This window comes from Parasteatoda tepidariorum, chromosome 3 (assembly GCF_043381705.1).
Source record: "Parasteatoda tepidariorum isolate YZ-2023 chromosome 3, CAS_Ptep_4.0, whole genome shotgun sequence".
NCBI classification, from domain to species: domain Eukaryota; kingdom Metazoa; phylum Arthropoda; class Arachnida; order Araneae; family Theridiidae; genus Parasteatoda; species Parasteatoda tepidariorum.
Window position 1 is genome coordinate 8,772,492 of NC_092206.1, and position 16,817 is coordinate 8,789,308.

Sequence of the window (16,817 nt, forward strand, 5' to 3'; positions counted from 1 at the left end):
GTCTGTATATATGTGTGTGTGTGTGTATATATATATATATATACTCAAGTGCAATTTTTAAAAGAAGACAGGAGAGAGAACCTGTGAATGTAACAAGATTTTCTGACAGAGACCCCAGAAACTTAATCTTACACTTTGTATCTTACAATGTAAGTCTCGTTAATTTAATGAGTTTTGAAGATATTTTAAAAGTATTCATTGTTTCAAAAAGATAATTTCTATTGATACTATCAAAAGCAGCTTTGAAATCAATAAAAAAAAATTATGTGTTTCAATGTTAAATTCCATTGATTTTTCTAAAATCTGACGGAGACAAAATATCTGATCTTTAGTTGATTTTCCAACACGGAATCCACATTGATATTTTCCTATTTGTGAGTCAATAAATGGTAACAGTCTGAGATATAAAATTCTAGATAGAATTTGATAAGTTATTCAAAAAAGACTAATGCCATGATAGTTGGCACAGATCATAGGATCTCCTTTCTTGTGAATTGGGCACAAAATGCTAATATTCCAATCCGTTGGCATGATCTCAGAGTGCCGATGTCAGTAATAAGTTCAAATAAATTTCTGAATAAGGTAGGTTCACAATTTTTTAGTAGTTCTGCTGAAATAAGATCATGTCCCGAAGCCTTCTTATTCTTTAAGTTTTTAATTGCAGCCCTGATCTCCTCAATAGTTGGAGTCTTAACTTCGATGTCATTTATGAATTCAGGTGCAATTATTTCAACATCCTCAAAATTTTCATTAAGAAGTTCATTAAAATGTTCATGCCATCATTTTAGCATGTCTTGTTTATCACTAATAATTTCAAATTTGTTATTGCATAGACTAGAGGTCTGTTTAAAGTCCAATCGACTGCAGTTGATTTTCCGATAGATAGATAGATGTTCAACATCTTTAAACAATTCTTCATCAAGGAGCCTTTTCTTTTGCCTAAAGAGTTTCTTCACCTTTTTTCTGCGTCTATGGTACTCAATTTAATAAGTAATATATCATTAACTCAAAAGACTGTAAGAGAAAAAACTATTGTAAGTGTGTTATTTTTTTAAAAAAATAAAAATAGACTTCAGTTACCATCAATATTCAAATATTCATGTTCTACCTAGTTTCTTTTTTAAAAAATTATATACAGATCATCAGTTTTACGCATTAAACATGTGTAGTTTTTTTTTAATGTTAAGGTGACATCTATATTTTTTTACAGATAAAAATGATGGCAGGTACTTCTAATAATCGAATGAGTGACGAGGAGCTTCTTCATTTGCCACCTCAGGAGCTACTTCGAAGATTTAGAAGAGCTGAATCTGAAAATGTGAAGCTTATGATGAGTAATGGGGCCTTAGTGAAAGATATTAATCAACGAATCCAGGTACATTCTCTTTAATTGGTTAGATTGGGATATTTACTTTTATTAACTTTCAGATCAGTTTGGACATTGATTGGTGTGTTTCATCAGCTGGTAAAGATGATTGAATCATGCATAATCTCTATTGCAACCTAACAGGGTTGTTAATAAGTTAGTTTCTTCATGACTGAAGAATCTGTCGTTATATGTTTTAATAAATGGTTTTGTGGGAAATTTATTTATTTTTAACAGGGGGGATTGTATTCCGGGTGTACCACAGAATCCCGTATTTTTCGTAACATTCTTCCGAGTGTAAAAACTAGAAATAAGACGTGGTTTTCCGCAAAAATCACTAGTATCTCAAGACCATATGTTTTCTGACTCTCGCGAATCAAAAAATCCGGCCAAATTTTGAAGCTTTTGCTATATTCTGTTAACGAAAAGTTTCCATACATGTGATTCTTCCGCCAGTTAGATTTATTTAGTTTGGCGAATTTTTGCCATTTTGAAAATTTGGAACTGCTTAAAATCAAATGTCGCGATTCGTATTCACGCAATTGTAATATTCAACATCGATTCTTGTATTAACTTTTGATTTGCATTCACGTGATTTGAAATTCAACGATGGAATTTTTATTTTCATGTTTCTTAAGTCCAATATCATAATTCATATTTACACGATTTTAAAATCAAATATCGCTTTTCCACCCTCTGATATCGAACCGAAAAATCTCTTAATCATTTTATCATGATCATGTAAAGTCTTTGAAGATTACTTTGCATTTTGTTAATAAATATAGTGTGTAAAAATATTTTTTGAGTGCTTAAAAAGTACTTAAAAGGTGCTTATTTTTTGTTGAAAGATTTGGCTATGCACCCTGTTCCCGGGATTTTAAAAGCCAATGCCCCGATTAATATTCACATGATTTTAAAATCCAATATCGATTCTTGTAATATTCTTCATTAGTAGGTAATTTAATTATAAATGTTAATTCAAAAAATTATATTAAATAGGACACACGTATCCTATGTAAATTTTTATCTTAATATCAATTTTTTGCACATAAAATTTTCAGTTTTTTTTTTTCACTTTCTGTCACAATAACCCCTTTTATAAGATTGTAATACATTCTGACAGTCAGAACTAGTATATATTGAAACTTCAGTGGTTACTACTTTATTTCTATATTTGTAGTGTAAAATATTACTTTTTTAAAATATTAGTGGTGAGTAGTGCAATAAAAAAAAATAGTAAATATCGCTTTTTTGCAATTGCTTTTAACTATTAATAGTAAGGAAACAAGATTCAAATACAACTAATTTTCAAATCTGGTTGTTGCAAATCTTGCACGAGTGTTGGTGCAAATCTTACACGGATGTCGATACAAATCTTAAATGATAATGTCTCGGGTTTACTAGATTCTCTTTTCTGTTAAGTTATCTTATGCTTTAAACTCTGAATAGAATCATAAATATTTGAAGAATAGTTTTGTAGAATTTCTTGAAAGAAAAATTTACTGTCAAGAAAGGCACAAAAAATTGAAGGTTGAAAGAAAAAAAAATTAGCAACATGTAAATTTTTCATTTTAATTTAAAACGCAATTTTTTTTATTTTTTTTTATTGTCAACTTTTTTTAAATTTTGAACAAATGTGTAAATTGATCCTCCAGAAGAACTTGTCCCTTAAAAGTAGTTAAGTAATTTGTAATCACTAGCTACATTTTAAAAAAAATTAGTTGTAGCTATTGTTAACTACAATACAAAAGCAGTTTTTCTATTTACTGGGAATGGGTAATGAAAGGAAAATCTTAAAATACTTATCTATCATCTTATACAAATCTTCTTTTATTTAATTTTCACAAGCAACCTAATGTTTATTTATGCTACTCTATAGTATGTAAAAACTTTTAAATATAAAATACCTATAACAGAAAGTGCCGGAATAGCCTGATTGGAAGGGCGCCGGACTCGTGTTGGTGAGAAAGTGAGTCAAGCTGTGGATAATATACGAACTTAATATTTTTGTGGATATAATTATTTGTCTACTTTTTTACGGTATCCAGCACTTTTTTTTAATAGTACCTAACTTTCAATAAACCAAGGTCAAAGAAATTTTTGCAATTCCAATTCTACAGCCCTGATTTAGAACCAATCTTAATCATCCTTTGTTTGTGTGCATTTTCATTAACTGTTATTGACATAATCAATGTTATGCAACTGATTCAAGAACGGACGTGTTTGATTTTAATAGCAAACTTGATCTTATACACTTTCATGTTATCATTTATATTTTTACTCTTAACTTTCCCTTTTTTATCCCTTTTTTTTTCTTATTACTCAACAGGTTTGAGTTAATATGAAGCTACTGTGTTTTGAAATCTAATTATTATATATTTGTTATTATTATACTAATAATTATTATATATTATAGGATTATTTCTATATATTATTATTATATTTGTTTTAAAACCCATTTTAGGCCCATATGCAAGAAGTAAGGAATCTCAATGAAATAAATCAAAGGTATCAAGATGACAATCAAGAGTTGAGGGATTTATGTTGCTTTCTTGATGATGACCGCCAGAAAGGGCGAAAACTTGCCAGAGAATGGCAAAGATTCGGGAGGTATACAGCTAGTGTGATGCGTCAAGAAGTTGCATCTTATCAAAATAAGCTGCAGGAGTTAGAAAATAAGCAACAAGAGCTTATTCGAGATAATCTCGAACTGAAGGTAGAAAGAAATCTCTTAAAAAAGCCGGTTTGAAAAATCTTTTTTGTCCCATAAGGTTTAGTGTTATTTTTTGAGAAATCAAAATAATTGATTTTCGCTTAAATTGCAATATATTTTATACTAATTTTATGTTAATTTATTAAAAATTGCAATAATTTAAATTATTAACTGGATAAATGTATTATTGTTAAAAGAGTTCTGCTTCATTAGTATTTGTAAAAATATATTTAAGAATTTATTCAAGTTTCTTTCATGAGAATAAAATGTCATATGGTAAATATAATTTTAAGTTTTTGTTTAAAAAAAAAAAAAATAGATTAGAGGTTAACTCAATTTATAGCCTAAATAAGCTCAAAGCATAATTAATTTTTTTTAAATAATTATAAAGTATAAAAAATTAATTGAAACATAATTTTTTTGTTTCCGAATTGAATCTGTAAATGTTTTTTGTTTTAAATAAACAGGATGCATAGCGTGTTTAAAAAGTGCTTGTTATTTAGCTACATTCTTAACCCCTTAACGATCGGTTAATTTTCAAGAAAACGGTCATAAAAGTGCCTATTTTTTTACAGGTAGTTTAAAATAAACTGACATCTAGTTTAAAATAAACTAACTGCAATTACCTTAAAAATATCCTGGTACTGCCATTTGGTGTGTAAAATGAGAAATAAAATGTTTTCCAGGCAAAGGAAATGAATTAGTTTTATTCTTATTGGCGCGTAACTAATAAACACTTCAGGCCGAAAATTTCACAGGAGCGAGAAAGAACGGGTTAAAACCCCTTATATGTGCTTTTTTTATTTAGGGTTTGTAGAAAATGCTTAATTTTCTATCTTTCAAAAGAGATTTTTTCTTTGCCGTGTCCATTGCCATTTTAAATTACAAAAGATGCATGATTTTCGTAATTTTCTCTGCAATATTTATCAGAAACTAGTTATTTTATCATGATTATGTAAAGTTTGTGAAAATGTTTTTGAATGTTATTGATTTATGTTCATAAATTAAGAACTTTTAAACAATAGAAAAAAATAATTTTATAACTGCACAGATCCTAATTATGTTTTTTTTTTTGGGGGGGGAAAGTGATTAAAAATATTTTTTGAGTGCTTAAGTGCTTATTTTTTGTTGAAAAATCTGGTTATGCTCCCTGAATAAAGGTTTCATTTTTTTCAATAAATACAATACTGAATCATTGTTTTTATTGTTAGTTATTTTACTTGAAAGATATGCAGTTATGTAATTATTTTGTGCTGTTTTTGATTACGAAATTAAAAAATGTGTTTACTGGGAGTGTCCTTGAGATATAAATTATGTTTTTTATTAATTTACATGTTCTTTTTTAACTATTTAAGCTTTATTCTCTGTACTGTTAAGTTTAGATCTAAATCTAGTCAAAATTATTCAGAGTGTTTTCTATTTCTTTAACAATTATTTGATCCCTCTTTGAAGTTATTTAGAATTATTTGCTTCCCCAACAGAAATTGTGCCTGTGCTTGGATGAGGAAAGGTCTCGTGCTTCTTGCAGTCATTGTGGTGAGCCCCTGAGCTCTCGAAGAGATGATGGTGATGGCAGCAGTAGCTCAACAAATAATGAAGAGCTGGGATTGCTCACAACTGTTCATTCTCCTTTTTCACCTCACAGAATGGCACAAAATGTTGAGGACTCCATTCAGAGTCATCGCTCTGTCATTAATGGTTAGTTTTTCTCCTTCTTGAATTTTTTATTTTAATTTAATGTTTTGTTTGTTATCACTGGTTTGACAATTGAATATTGTGAGCTGTGGTAGCTCAAGGGATTGAGTGTTCACCTTCCAATAAGGTGAACCGTGTAAAAAATTCCAGCAATAGCTGGTCGATACAAATTCTGTATCCGGCTTGCACCGACCACAGTGCTGACGTGAAATATCCTCATGGGTAGACAGATCATGGGTTAAAGTCTCCTTGCTGTCAGGCTAACCATGGAAGATTTTCCCCTCCGTGTAACGCAAATGCAGGTTAGTTCCTTTGTCTTCTGGATTGTGTTTCCAAATTGCATTGCTACGGAGTTGAACATTAGTGTCCTAAACTCAATAATTGGGTCGGCTGCTCAACGACGGTTATGAAATAAAATAGATTTAAGGTGGACCTCATTGCATGTACGCGCCAGCCATTTAGACTGCCTCCAGTAAACCATAAAAAAATTTTTACTTTGTGATTGAAGTAAATTCCTTACCTTTGATTATCATTTAATAATGCACTAAACATTTTGCTTTTACCATCAGGCTGACCATCCTGATTCCCGCAAAAAGTCCTCCACAAAGGCAAATTTCTGCCAGTACTTGATCAAGGAGTTCCCTTGACTTGTGGGCTGGGTTCAAAATTACAAGGCTACGGAGTTGAACATTACTAGTCGTAAACACAAAAATTAAGTTAGCTGTTCCACAGCAGTTATAAAATATAATAGTGTGGGTCAGCACAAAATTTTAAGAAAAATGAATGAAACATAGGCTCATTTTCTATGATGGTGAAACAGTTCTTTACAATTTAAGGAATTTCATTACCTCCCTTTGACAGTGGAAATTTAAAATAATGCCAATAGTGATTTTGGATTGATAATTTAATACTATGCATTTCTCTGTGTTTAGATTTTTAAAAAATTTACTTTTTTTTAGTTATTTAAACTGGCGAAAAACTACTGATTTAGCTAAAACTAAAAATTAATTTTAATTTAAATTACACAGGAGCAAAAATTTTTTTCAAAAATCTACAAACAGGCAAGCGTTATATACTGAATTATCTTTCTAAAAGTGCTGATTTCAAAATTACGTTCATATACTGTAATCAGAAAAAATCTGTGGAAAATCTAAAATGCTACTCTCTGTATTTCTTTAGTTTTGATTGATGCTGTAAAAAGTACTGCAGAGAGAATTAAAATTAAGCATTAATTTTTTTTTTTTTTTGCGAAGATAATTGAAAGCATATATAGAATTTCTCTTCCGTCTACCACCCTTTGATAGTGGAGTTCTGAAGTAAGGGAGGGAAAGGGCCTCTGGAATGATAGTTTATCTATAAATTATAGTAATTTGATATGTATCTATAGATGTTTGACATAATAGGTATTAGAGACTTATAGGCATTATTAGACTACAAGTTTTATTTAACACATTTAATCAAAAGACAAAATTGCAACGCCTTTAGTACTCTACCTAATAATTAAATTTTAAGTTTGTTTTATGTGTACAATATTTTTAACACGTTGACTACCGTGTGACCCATATTCGGGTGACAGCAAAGTTTCTGATCGGCTACTTGGGAAGGATATCCATATGTATATGAAAATATATTTCACAGGAAGTAACGAAACTTATAATAGAAATAATACAAAAAGGATTTATTAAGAAAATTATTGTGAGCATCATAAAAGCTTTCTTGTTCACTGCTGTTTGATTCACTGAGAAATAAGTTTTTCATTTTTCTTTTTAATATTTCAACGATTTAGGGTAAAGATTTTAAGTTATACTCCTCTTTACTCGGCAAATATTCAAACTGATCATGTAAAGTGGTGAGATAAGAAACAGATGCAAAGCAACAGACACAAATAAATAGACATGATGCCAGAAAAACTAACGTAGCAAGATATTATTCTTGTGATCACCAGGCACTCGCATTGTTAAAATATTGGTGGGAGAACTTAGCCGAATACCATTCGTACAGCGGTACTTCGGGCCTGAAGGAGATTTCACTGTAAACGTGTGCGGCAGTCAACGTGTTAAAGTATAGTTGTGTAAGAAAAATATTGTTGCTAAAAATATCAATATAGTAGCGAAGACATGAAAAAGGCATGTTTTCTTGTAATTTCAATCTTATAAAATATTTGAAACATGCTTTTTCTGATTTTTTTCTTTTAATCAGAAACAATTATTGTTTGGTATTGCTTTTTTATTAAAATAGATACAATTCAAAATTATAGCTAATTGCTGTTTAATTTTATAATTTATATTAATTGTAATAATTTTTAAAATCTCTTACAGTGCAGGTTCTTCAATATATAAAAAATTTAGAAAGAAAAGTGCAAGAACTTGAAGAAAACAAGCTGAGAGAAATGGTACTTTTATTTTATTTTTAATCAAAAAATAAGGTACATTACAATATGTTTTTCAAATAAAAGTTTCATAATTTATTTGCGAATTGTTTTATTTTCACCAGAGCAAACTTCATACATAAGGAATTTTAAATATCATTAATTTTAAATGTTCTTGTGTATATATTATTGGAAAAAGTTTTAGATTACTTAATATTACTTATTTAAATTTAAGGATTACAATGACCGATTCCAGATTTAATATTATATATATATATGTTAGGATTATATGAAAGTTTAATCTCAATTGAAATGCACTCAATTTTAAAGATATAAGTGATACACAAAATTGATAGCTTTTTAATAGTGTTACGTCCCAGTGTATGTCTTATTCACTGAAATAATTTACAAATCTTATACGTGTTAGGCATCTTATGATGAATAGTTATTCATTTATGAATTTTACCTCTGAATAATATTTTTTTGTTGATGCAATATCATTCCCGAATCAATCAAACCAAGATTTTTGGCACTCAACTATCTAGAATTAGCAGCTTTCCTTGTGTTCATATTTGTCTAGCTTTAGCTCATTTAAATTAATGTCTGTTTATTTACATACCATGATTATGATTAATTTTAAGCTCTTAGAATTATTTGTAAATGGAGTTATTACTCTAATGATAATATAGCATTGCACACAAACTGTCAGTTTGTATAAAATTATTCTAGAATTTATTTTTTGAACTGCTCATGAATTATGTCACACTTTTTTTCTGTATATTTTACCATATTTAGCTTTTTGCCTAAAACATGTCTAATAAGTCTCTAGCTAACTTGAGTGTGTGCTTTAATTGAAGTTGATTAAAGTTATCTTAATACATTCAAAAGGCACAGCAATAGGCTAAAATATTTCATTAAGTTTGCAATTTTTGCAGCAGATACCAAAAAGAAAAACATTGGATTGTCTTTAATTTCTTTCTATTGCCAAGGTCTTTTAATTATTAACCCTTTGTAGTCCTATATCTGCTTTAAGCCACTAGTTACCATTAAACATCAAAATTTAAAATAAAAAAAAAAAAACACGAAAAGTTTATGTAAATATTATAACTTAATTATTCTAAACTAGGAAATAATATATTTTTATTTTAAAGAAAATTTTGTTATCACTAATTCCGATTGATTTATTAAAGTTTAAAAAATCAGTTCTTCCAAAGTTCCACATTTTTTTTTTAAAAACGTTAATAATTATTAAATTTAATTTTGCTTTCAAAATATTCTTATAAAAGAAATTTTCCTATTTGAGAAATATTGATATTAGTTTGCAATTTGTATATTGTTAAAGCTTTGATGTTATTTTTTTAGTGACTTTTTTTTATTATTTTAGAAAAACAAAATTGGACATAAATACTACAACAAGAGTAATTGGAATGATGGAAATAGTAGGGACCTGAAGGTATATATTTGTTTGGTTATATAAATATGCTTTGTTAGATAATATCAATTTGAAATAAATCAATTCGTAATATCAATTTGGTTATTATTTAATCTTCTTCTACAAGTTGGTAATATTCACTCAAAGGTTTAAACGAAAAACATTTCAAGTCTGCAAACAAAACATTTTTGTTTTAAAGTGCAATGTTATTTATATTCTTAAAAATTAAAAAATATCCAATCATATGATTCTTCTGCTAGTTCGAAGAAGACAGTTGATTTCAAACTTCTACAAATTAATAATTTGTATTCTGACAAAACTTTCTCGCAGTTTCGCTAATCTAAAATTTAAATTTTGTTACTTATGCAAAATCTTATTAACAATGCATTTCTTCTAGTAGATGTATTTGGTATAATTAATTTATAGAAAGGCCTATATTTTTCTACTGAAAACAAATAAAGCACTTTTAATAGAATTTCATAATTGAATTTAATTTTTTTAAAGTACCTGTGTAACTTGAAACCTGCTTATTTTAAATTTTTCGCCTTTCCCATGAGATTCGAGGTAAACAGGTCTGACTGTATAAATTTGTGCATGTAGTACAATAAGTATAAAAGGTTTAAATAAAAGAAGGAAAAAAAAGATCAGTGCAGGTCTTTATTTCCAATTAAATTTTTTGTGTAACAAGGGGGCAAATCTTTGCTTGTTTAATTCATAGTCCCCACAATTTCTACTTGATAATTTTCATTTCACCAGACATAGATTGTTACATCTAAATTACAAATTGTTCATTAAAAGATTTCAATTCTCTTGTATTAGACAAATTTTGTTCCCCAATCCATTGGAATAATATTCTAACCTAAACTCTTAACTTGATTATCATTGCAACTTAAACTGCAATTTCGTTTTTTCAATTCCTATTTAATGTATGTTTTTATTAAAAAGAATTGCAAAATGTATTTCACCAAAGAGATTAATTTGTAGTGATAAAAATTCATTTCTAATTATGTTTTACAAATTTGTGTTCATTATTTTAATTGTATGTCTTTAATAGACATCAGTTCGCATAGAGCTTATCATGAAAGTACAAATAACTAATACACTAAATATAAAATAAAAAAAATACACTAAATAAATTATATCAGCGGAGAATAACACCAAGTGAAATATAAATAAATATTTTTAGAAAAATAACTTACAGGTAAAAAAATAGTTTATTTTTAAGTTGTTTTTCCCCCCTCTTAATCTTACTGAAGAAAAAGTTGGATTTATGCTAACTTATTTCTTGTACTTTTCCAATTTTTAAAAGCATATTTTTGATTGTATGTAGGCATAAGTGATTATTCATCTTTAGTACAATTTGAAAATGGTTTATATTTTTTGAATAAATTATATTGCTTTATTGTGGTCTTCCAAATTATTCTATTTTACTTTCATATTTATGTGTGCCAAAAAAATTATGTACTTTCTAAAGATATACATTGCTTTGTATAAAATTAATGTTTGAATGAAAAAATTAATGTCTGAATAAAGTTAATATAGAAATGACATTTTATAGCCAAATGAAAGTTTGTCTCTTTCAAAACCAGAAGCTGTTGTTCATGCCATGAAAGTAAGCAATTGGAACTTATATTAAACTTTTTGAAATACTGTATACAAATATTTATTCAGATTCTAAAAGTAGACAGTAAAAAAAAATCATCTAAACAAAAACAGTAAACAGTTTACTAATTCATTACATGGTTTCAGAGTTGGCACGGTTTAGAATCATTCTGCCCGAAATTATCTAAACGTCTATCATCGCTTTAGCCTAAATTTGATTCCCTGTGCTAAATGCTGGTTGTCTGATCAAACTTCAATCCAATGCAATGTCTCTAATAATGGTTTCAGAGCCTGATACTTCTACATGTGGTTGAGGAGAGTCAGTGGTTACACGAGGGATTAAATTTCAAACTGGCCAGATCTTTGGAATCTTTTTTTAAACTTTATAATCTTTTTTTAAAACTAATGTTGTTCATTAATATTTTATGAAACTCAAATTAGTTTTAAAATCATGAATTTAATTGGAATGATTTTTCAATTCAAATATTTTTAATGTAGAAAATTGCAAATGTAAATATATCTCAATAAATTAAAACTTGTACTTATTAGTGTAAAATAGTAGGTATTTTATTTTCCTTAAAATTTCCAATATATATATATATTTTTTTTTTNATATTTTTTTTTTTTTGAAAACTTTCAGATTTGCAAAAATGTATGCTTTATATATTGATAAATTATTATTATTATACAACATTCTATAGAAAAATATTAATTCTTATGTAACTCTTGGTGAAAGTTCTAAATATTGTAGCCCATTACATTTTAAAAAGTGGATGTTTCTATGATTTTTTAATTCATGTATATAAACTTTCAGACTTTAAAACGTCGATATTTTGTTAGTTAATATTTAGAAGATCATACAAACGATAACATTTGGTTTTCTCATATATTTTTTAAAGGTATTAGAAATTCATGAGCAGATGGAGAAAAATCTTGAAAGTGATTTAGAATCTGAGGAACTGGCAGAAGGCGAAAAAGCATTGGTTCGAGAAATGTGTAATGTAAGACAATTTTTATTATTTTTGCCTTTTAATAGTAATTAGTGGTTTAGATTCAATAATCCGAAGTAATATGGCAGAATCCAAAGTAACAAAGGGTGTCTTTGTGCTGAATTATTAATTGAAGAACAACACGATAAATAATATAATTATAAGAGCACAAAAAATTTTTTTAATAGAGTCAGGCTATCATAAAAATTTCTCTCCAGTCATTATGGTTGAGCTGCGATGGCTCAGGGGATTTAATGTTCACCTTCCAATGAGGTGAACAGTGTTTGAATCCCAGCCATGGCTGGTTGATACGAATTCTGCATCCGGTTTGCGCCGACCACAGTGCTGACATGAAATGTCCTCAGTGGTGGACAGGTCATAGGTTAGAGTCCCCTTGCTGTCAGCTAACCGTGGGAGGTTCTCGTGATTGGGTTCTTCTTGATTGGAATTATTCTTTAAACAAATCTGGATACCTGAACATCAGACTATCAATCATAGATGCTTGACTACTTCAACATATAAGATCCTTTTTTTCTTTCTGTATCAGCATATGAAAACTATATTAACTGTCTTAAACTGCTTAATTCCATGTGCAAACCCAAACAGTTGAAGGAAAAATTTGGAAACTTGAATTTTGTAAACTAATTATCGGACAATTTTTTGTGCTAGACTTCGCACACAGGTATCACTCTAGCTACCAAGGCAGGAGAACCATCCCCTCTGCAGAGGATCAAAATTGTGATGGCATGTCTTTGGATCATCCTCAGGGATGTTTCCCAGACCGTTGCCAATACTCCATTTTGCAGCTCTAGTGCAACGCAAATAAAGTACCTACCTCAGACAACTATTTGTCATTTATGGGGTATCTGCGCTACTGGAAAGTCATGGATTTCGGCATTAAACAAAATTTGTCATGAAATGTCATGATTTTAACTTTTTTTTAAAAAAAATCATGGAAAGTCATAGATTTAGGTTGCCAAAAAATCTAATTTTTAAAATGGAATTCCCCCACTCCCAATTTCACACAGTTCTGAATATCTAAATTTGTAACAAAATCCCCACTCATAGCCATATTTTATTAAAATATAAAATGTTTTTATCCTGTTCTTTAAAAATCATGGTGTTCTTTCAAAAAATGAAAGAAAGAACATCATTTCTAGAGCGAATTATCTTTTAAACTTTCGTGATTTCAGAATTTTTTTATTTATTTATTTTTTTATCGATTTAAAATTCCAGTTTAGGCTTTTAATATTATACTTACTTTTAAGAAGAAATAAAACAGGTTTAAATAGCTACATATATCTGACTGTATTTAGTTAGTTGCTTTTGTATTTTTTTTAGCTATTTTATTGCTTCAACTCTTTCTTTACTCTGTTTTTTAAGTTTAAAATCAATAAATATGAAGATGCAGAGTATAACAGTTTTGGTTATAAGTATCATTTCAATTAATGTTATAATTCTTTTTTAAATTTATTGTTGTGTTTTTTTGTCAGAGAAAATAGTGAATTCGGTTAAGTCAAGAAAAATTCTTGGAATTATTCATTCATGGAAAGTCATGGATTTGAAAATCTTAACTGTAGCAGATACCCTGCATTTAAAATTTTGCTTCTTAGCGTTCTTTCTTTAACTAAGAGCCTAATATACATAATTTGGTGTGTATATTTTATAAAGTTAGAGCATTTATTTATTAGCTTATCCAAAGCGGGCCTTTTCAAACCATGAAGTAGCACCTTAAAAGTGTATTCAATGTGTGTTTGTTTATTACATATTGCAATGCTGGGCTGTGGGCACGATTATTTTATTCCTTCTGTCAAACCAAACATCATTTTAATCCATGCAAAAGATAACTTTACCATTTCATCAAAATTATATTGCTTTGATATAAAATGTTCTCTTTTTTTTAATGCAAAGATTTCATAATAGATTTTGAAAATATGTGAGAGGATAAATGACAGCTTGCATTGCACAATAAAGTAATGTACGATTACAGTAACAATAATAAAAAATTTAGTAATTTTATTTACAGGTCGCATGGCGGAAGTTGGAAGATGGGCCTACTTAAAGAAGCAATCTGAGAAAAGACCACACCCGTGTATAGTTATAATTTTTTTTTAACGCTTTTAGATCAATTGTAAGAAAATAGTCAAACCCCGCTATAGTGAACCTTCAAGGGACCAAAATTTCCTTTCACTATAGCCGAAACTTCACTATATCTGTTTCGCAAACAATTTTAACTAATAGTTCCTAACTCCCCCCCACCCCCTTTTATTACCTATTATTTAAATCAATGACCAATAAAATGAAATGCAAAAAGGCCTGAAAGATAATACGTAGTAACAAAAAATGTTTTAACTTTTATTTTTTATTAATCTTCGTCTTGCGTACAAAAATAAATAGTAACAATTTAGTAGTAAATAATTTAGCTGATGAGCAATCCTCAACATCAGATATGGAAACGCTTCCCGACTCTCCGATAGTTTTTCCTCAATTTATGTCATTCCACTTTTTATACCTGTTTAATCAGCCATTCGAGCACATAAAAGTTATCTCACCAAATCGCTTAGCAATTTCATCGGTTTTGACTTGAAGCAGTTATCCAGATACTGGAAAATTCCTGCTTTTATAAATGCTCGGCCAACTCAATAATGCTATTAAATAATGAAGCAAGCACGAAAAAATGCTTGTTGCTACATTCCATGCTGTAGATGGTTTTAAAAATCGTTTATGTATTTATTTTGATGTATAAATTTCAAAATTTTTACAAAAAAATGAAAATAAATCAGTCGAAGAATGTCTAACTTCCTCTCTTTTGTTAGTTCACTATATCCAAAAAATTAACATTATACGTGTGTCGCAAGGTACGGGAGCAAACATCTCGTTCCGATATCAGGGAGTTCACTATAAACCGTGTTCACTATACTGACCTTTTGACTGTAGTTTGTAAACAGGAAATTTTAAGGTAAATTATATGGGTCTCAATGACTAACTAAACCCTTTTTCCTTTTCTGAGCATCACCATTTTGTATAGAACTATATTCCTTAAAAAACATTGACATTGATCATAAAGAAAGAGCCAAAATAGAATCTTTCTAAAGTAATAAAACAATTTATTAAAATTGTATTAAGATAAGTGATAGAAATAAACCGATAACAAATATTGAGTGCCTTTCTTGCATCTTGACTTTGCAATTACTGTCAGAATGCATTTGAATAAAATATTGTTTTTCTTTTTTGGATATATATATCTATGCATTTATTAAGCATGGTATATTCTACTTCTTTTTCAAGGTGGGGAAAATAGATTTACTGTGCTTACTGCTTTAATTTGGCATTTTTATGTTATTAAATATTTTCACAAATTGCTTAAGGCATTTTTTTACAATTATCTGTAAGAAGAAAATTAAGTTATAAAGAATAAATCGTGACAATTTTTTGTAGAATAGTCATGATTGATCCATAAACAGAAATAAAGTTTATCAAATGAAAATAAAGACGTAAAGAAATAATAAAGTCAAAATAAATGTTTATAAATTTTAAAAAATTGAATATTTTCAATAATAATACTAAACCAGCTAAATGCATTTTTTACAGTTTATAAGATCATCATAATCATAGTTGGCCAAACAGCCCAATGTGAGTCAATGCCTTCCTCTGAAGATTTCTCCATGACGACTTCCGATTTATCTTTGATCTCCAATTCTTTTCATTAATTGCGTGAAAATCAGACTCCACTGAGTCAGCCCATCTCAGTGGTTTGTTTTTTCACAGTTTATAATAAAATAAGATTAAATTTTAAAGAATATATTGACTATTTTTTTAAAAAATTATTTTTTTCATAATTAATGGAAATGTAATCTATCAAAGAAAATAGATAACAGAAATAGATTAATTTTTTTAAAAATTATAGATTAAATTTAAACAAATAAAAGAAATAGATTAAATTTTAAGAATAGTCATGATTAATCAAAAACAGAAATATAATCTATCAAATGAAAATAGATGTAAGAAATAAATTAAACTATCAAAATCTAGCGAATCAGGATGATGCTGAAAACAGTTAAGTTATAGTATGAATCTTGAATGTGTTTCAAATAAACACAGCTCAACTCTTCCTTGTTTTCCTCAGCAATCAAACAGGCTTTGGTGTTTTCAGTCTCTTCTTCTCTGTATTGATTCATAAGCTTTGGATTGTGTTGATATATTATCCTAGTTTATATATTAGATTGTGTTCATATATTATCCTAGTTTATTTATTAGTGTGAGGCCTTAAATATGTATATGTACTTCATTTTTAACAGCAATTCAATAAACACATATTAAAGGTGTTTGATACAGAATGCTGAATTCATTTTGTTATGGAAAAATTTCCAAATTTTTATCACAATTAATCCGTTTCTAGAATTATTCGTCATATTAAATAGAAAACAAAACATGCAAACAGTGTTTATATATTCCGTCCTCCCCCTTATTAATGGTGAACTGCATACTGGGGGGAATTCAGCACTGTGACACTGTGTACAAGTCAAAATAAGCATTATTAAATTTTATTTCTGTTTGGATCCTGATTTTTTTCCTTCAAAAAAAGTTATAGCAGAAAATTGATATTATCATAGGCCTTACTCCTTTACTTATATCAATACCAGCCCCAAATC

General features: G+C 28.5%; 1 protein-coding gene across 4 annotated transcripts in view; it reads left to right on the forward strand.

Moving 5' to 3' along the window:
• LOC107448506 (coiled-coil domain-containing protein 85) overlaps positions 1-14,944 on the forward strand; it is a 23,797-nt gene extending 8,853 nt beyond the window's left edge. For 3 of the 4 annotated variants that reach the window (XM_071178310.1, XM_016063732.3, XM_016063736.3), the window contains exons 3-10: positions 1,211-1,375; positions 3,831-4,082; positions 5,561-5,777; positions 8,093-8,166; positions 9,527-9,595; positions 11,133-11,186; positions 12,076-12,177; positions 14,192-14,944. In XM_071178310.1, the coding sequence (XP_071034411.1) occupies positions 1,211-1,375; positions 3,831-4,082; positions 5,561-5,777; positions 8,093-8,166; positions 9,527-9,595; positions 11,133-11,186; positions 12,076-12,177; positions 14,192-14,227 (969 nt within the window). In that variant the 3' untranslated portion in view covers positions 14,228-14,944. Of the gene's footprint in view, positions 1-48; positions 150-1,210; positions 1,376-3,830; positions 4,083-5,560; positions 5,778-8,092; positions 8,167-9,526; positions 9,596-11,132; positions 11,187-12,075; positions 12,178-14,191 lie in introns of those variants that run through there. The other variant, XM_043052747.2, reaches the window with a different exon arrangement.
• Positions 14,945-16,817: the final 1,873 nt, after the last annotated feature.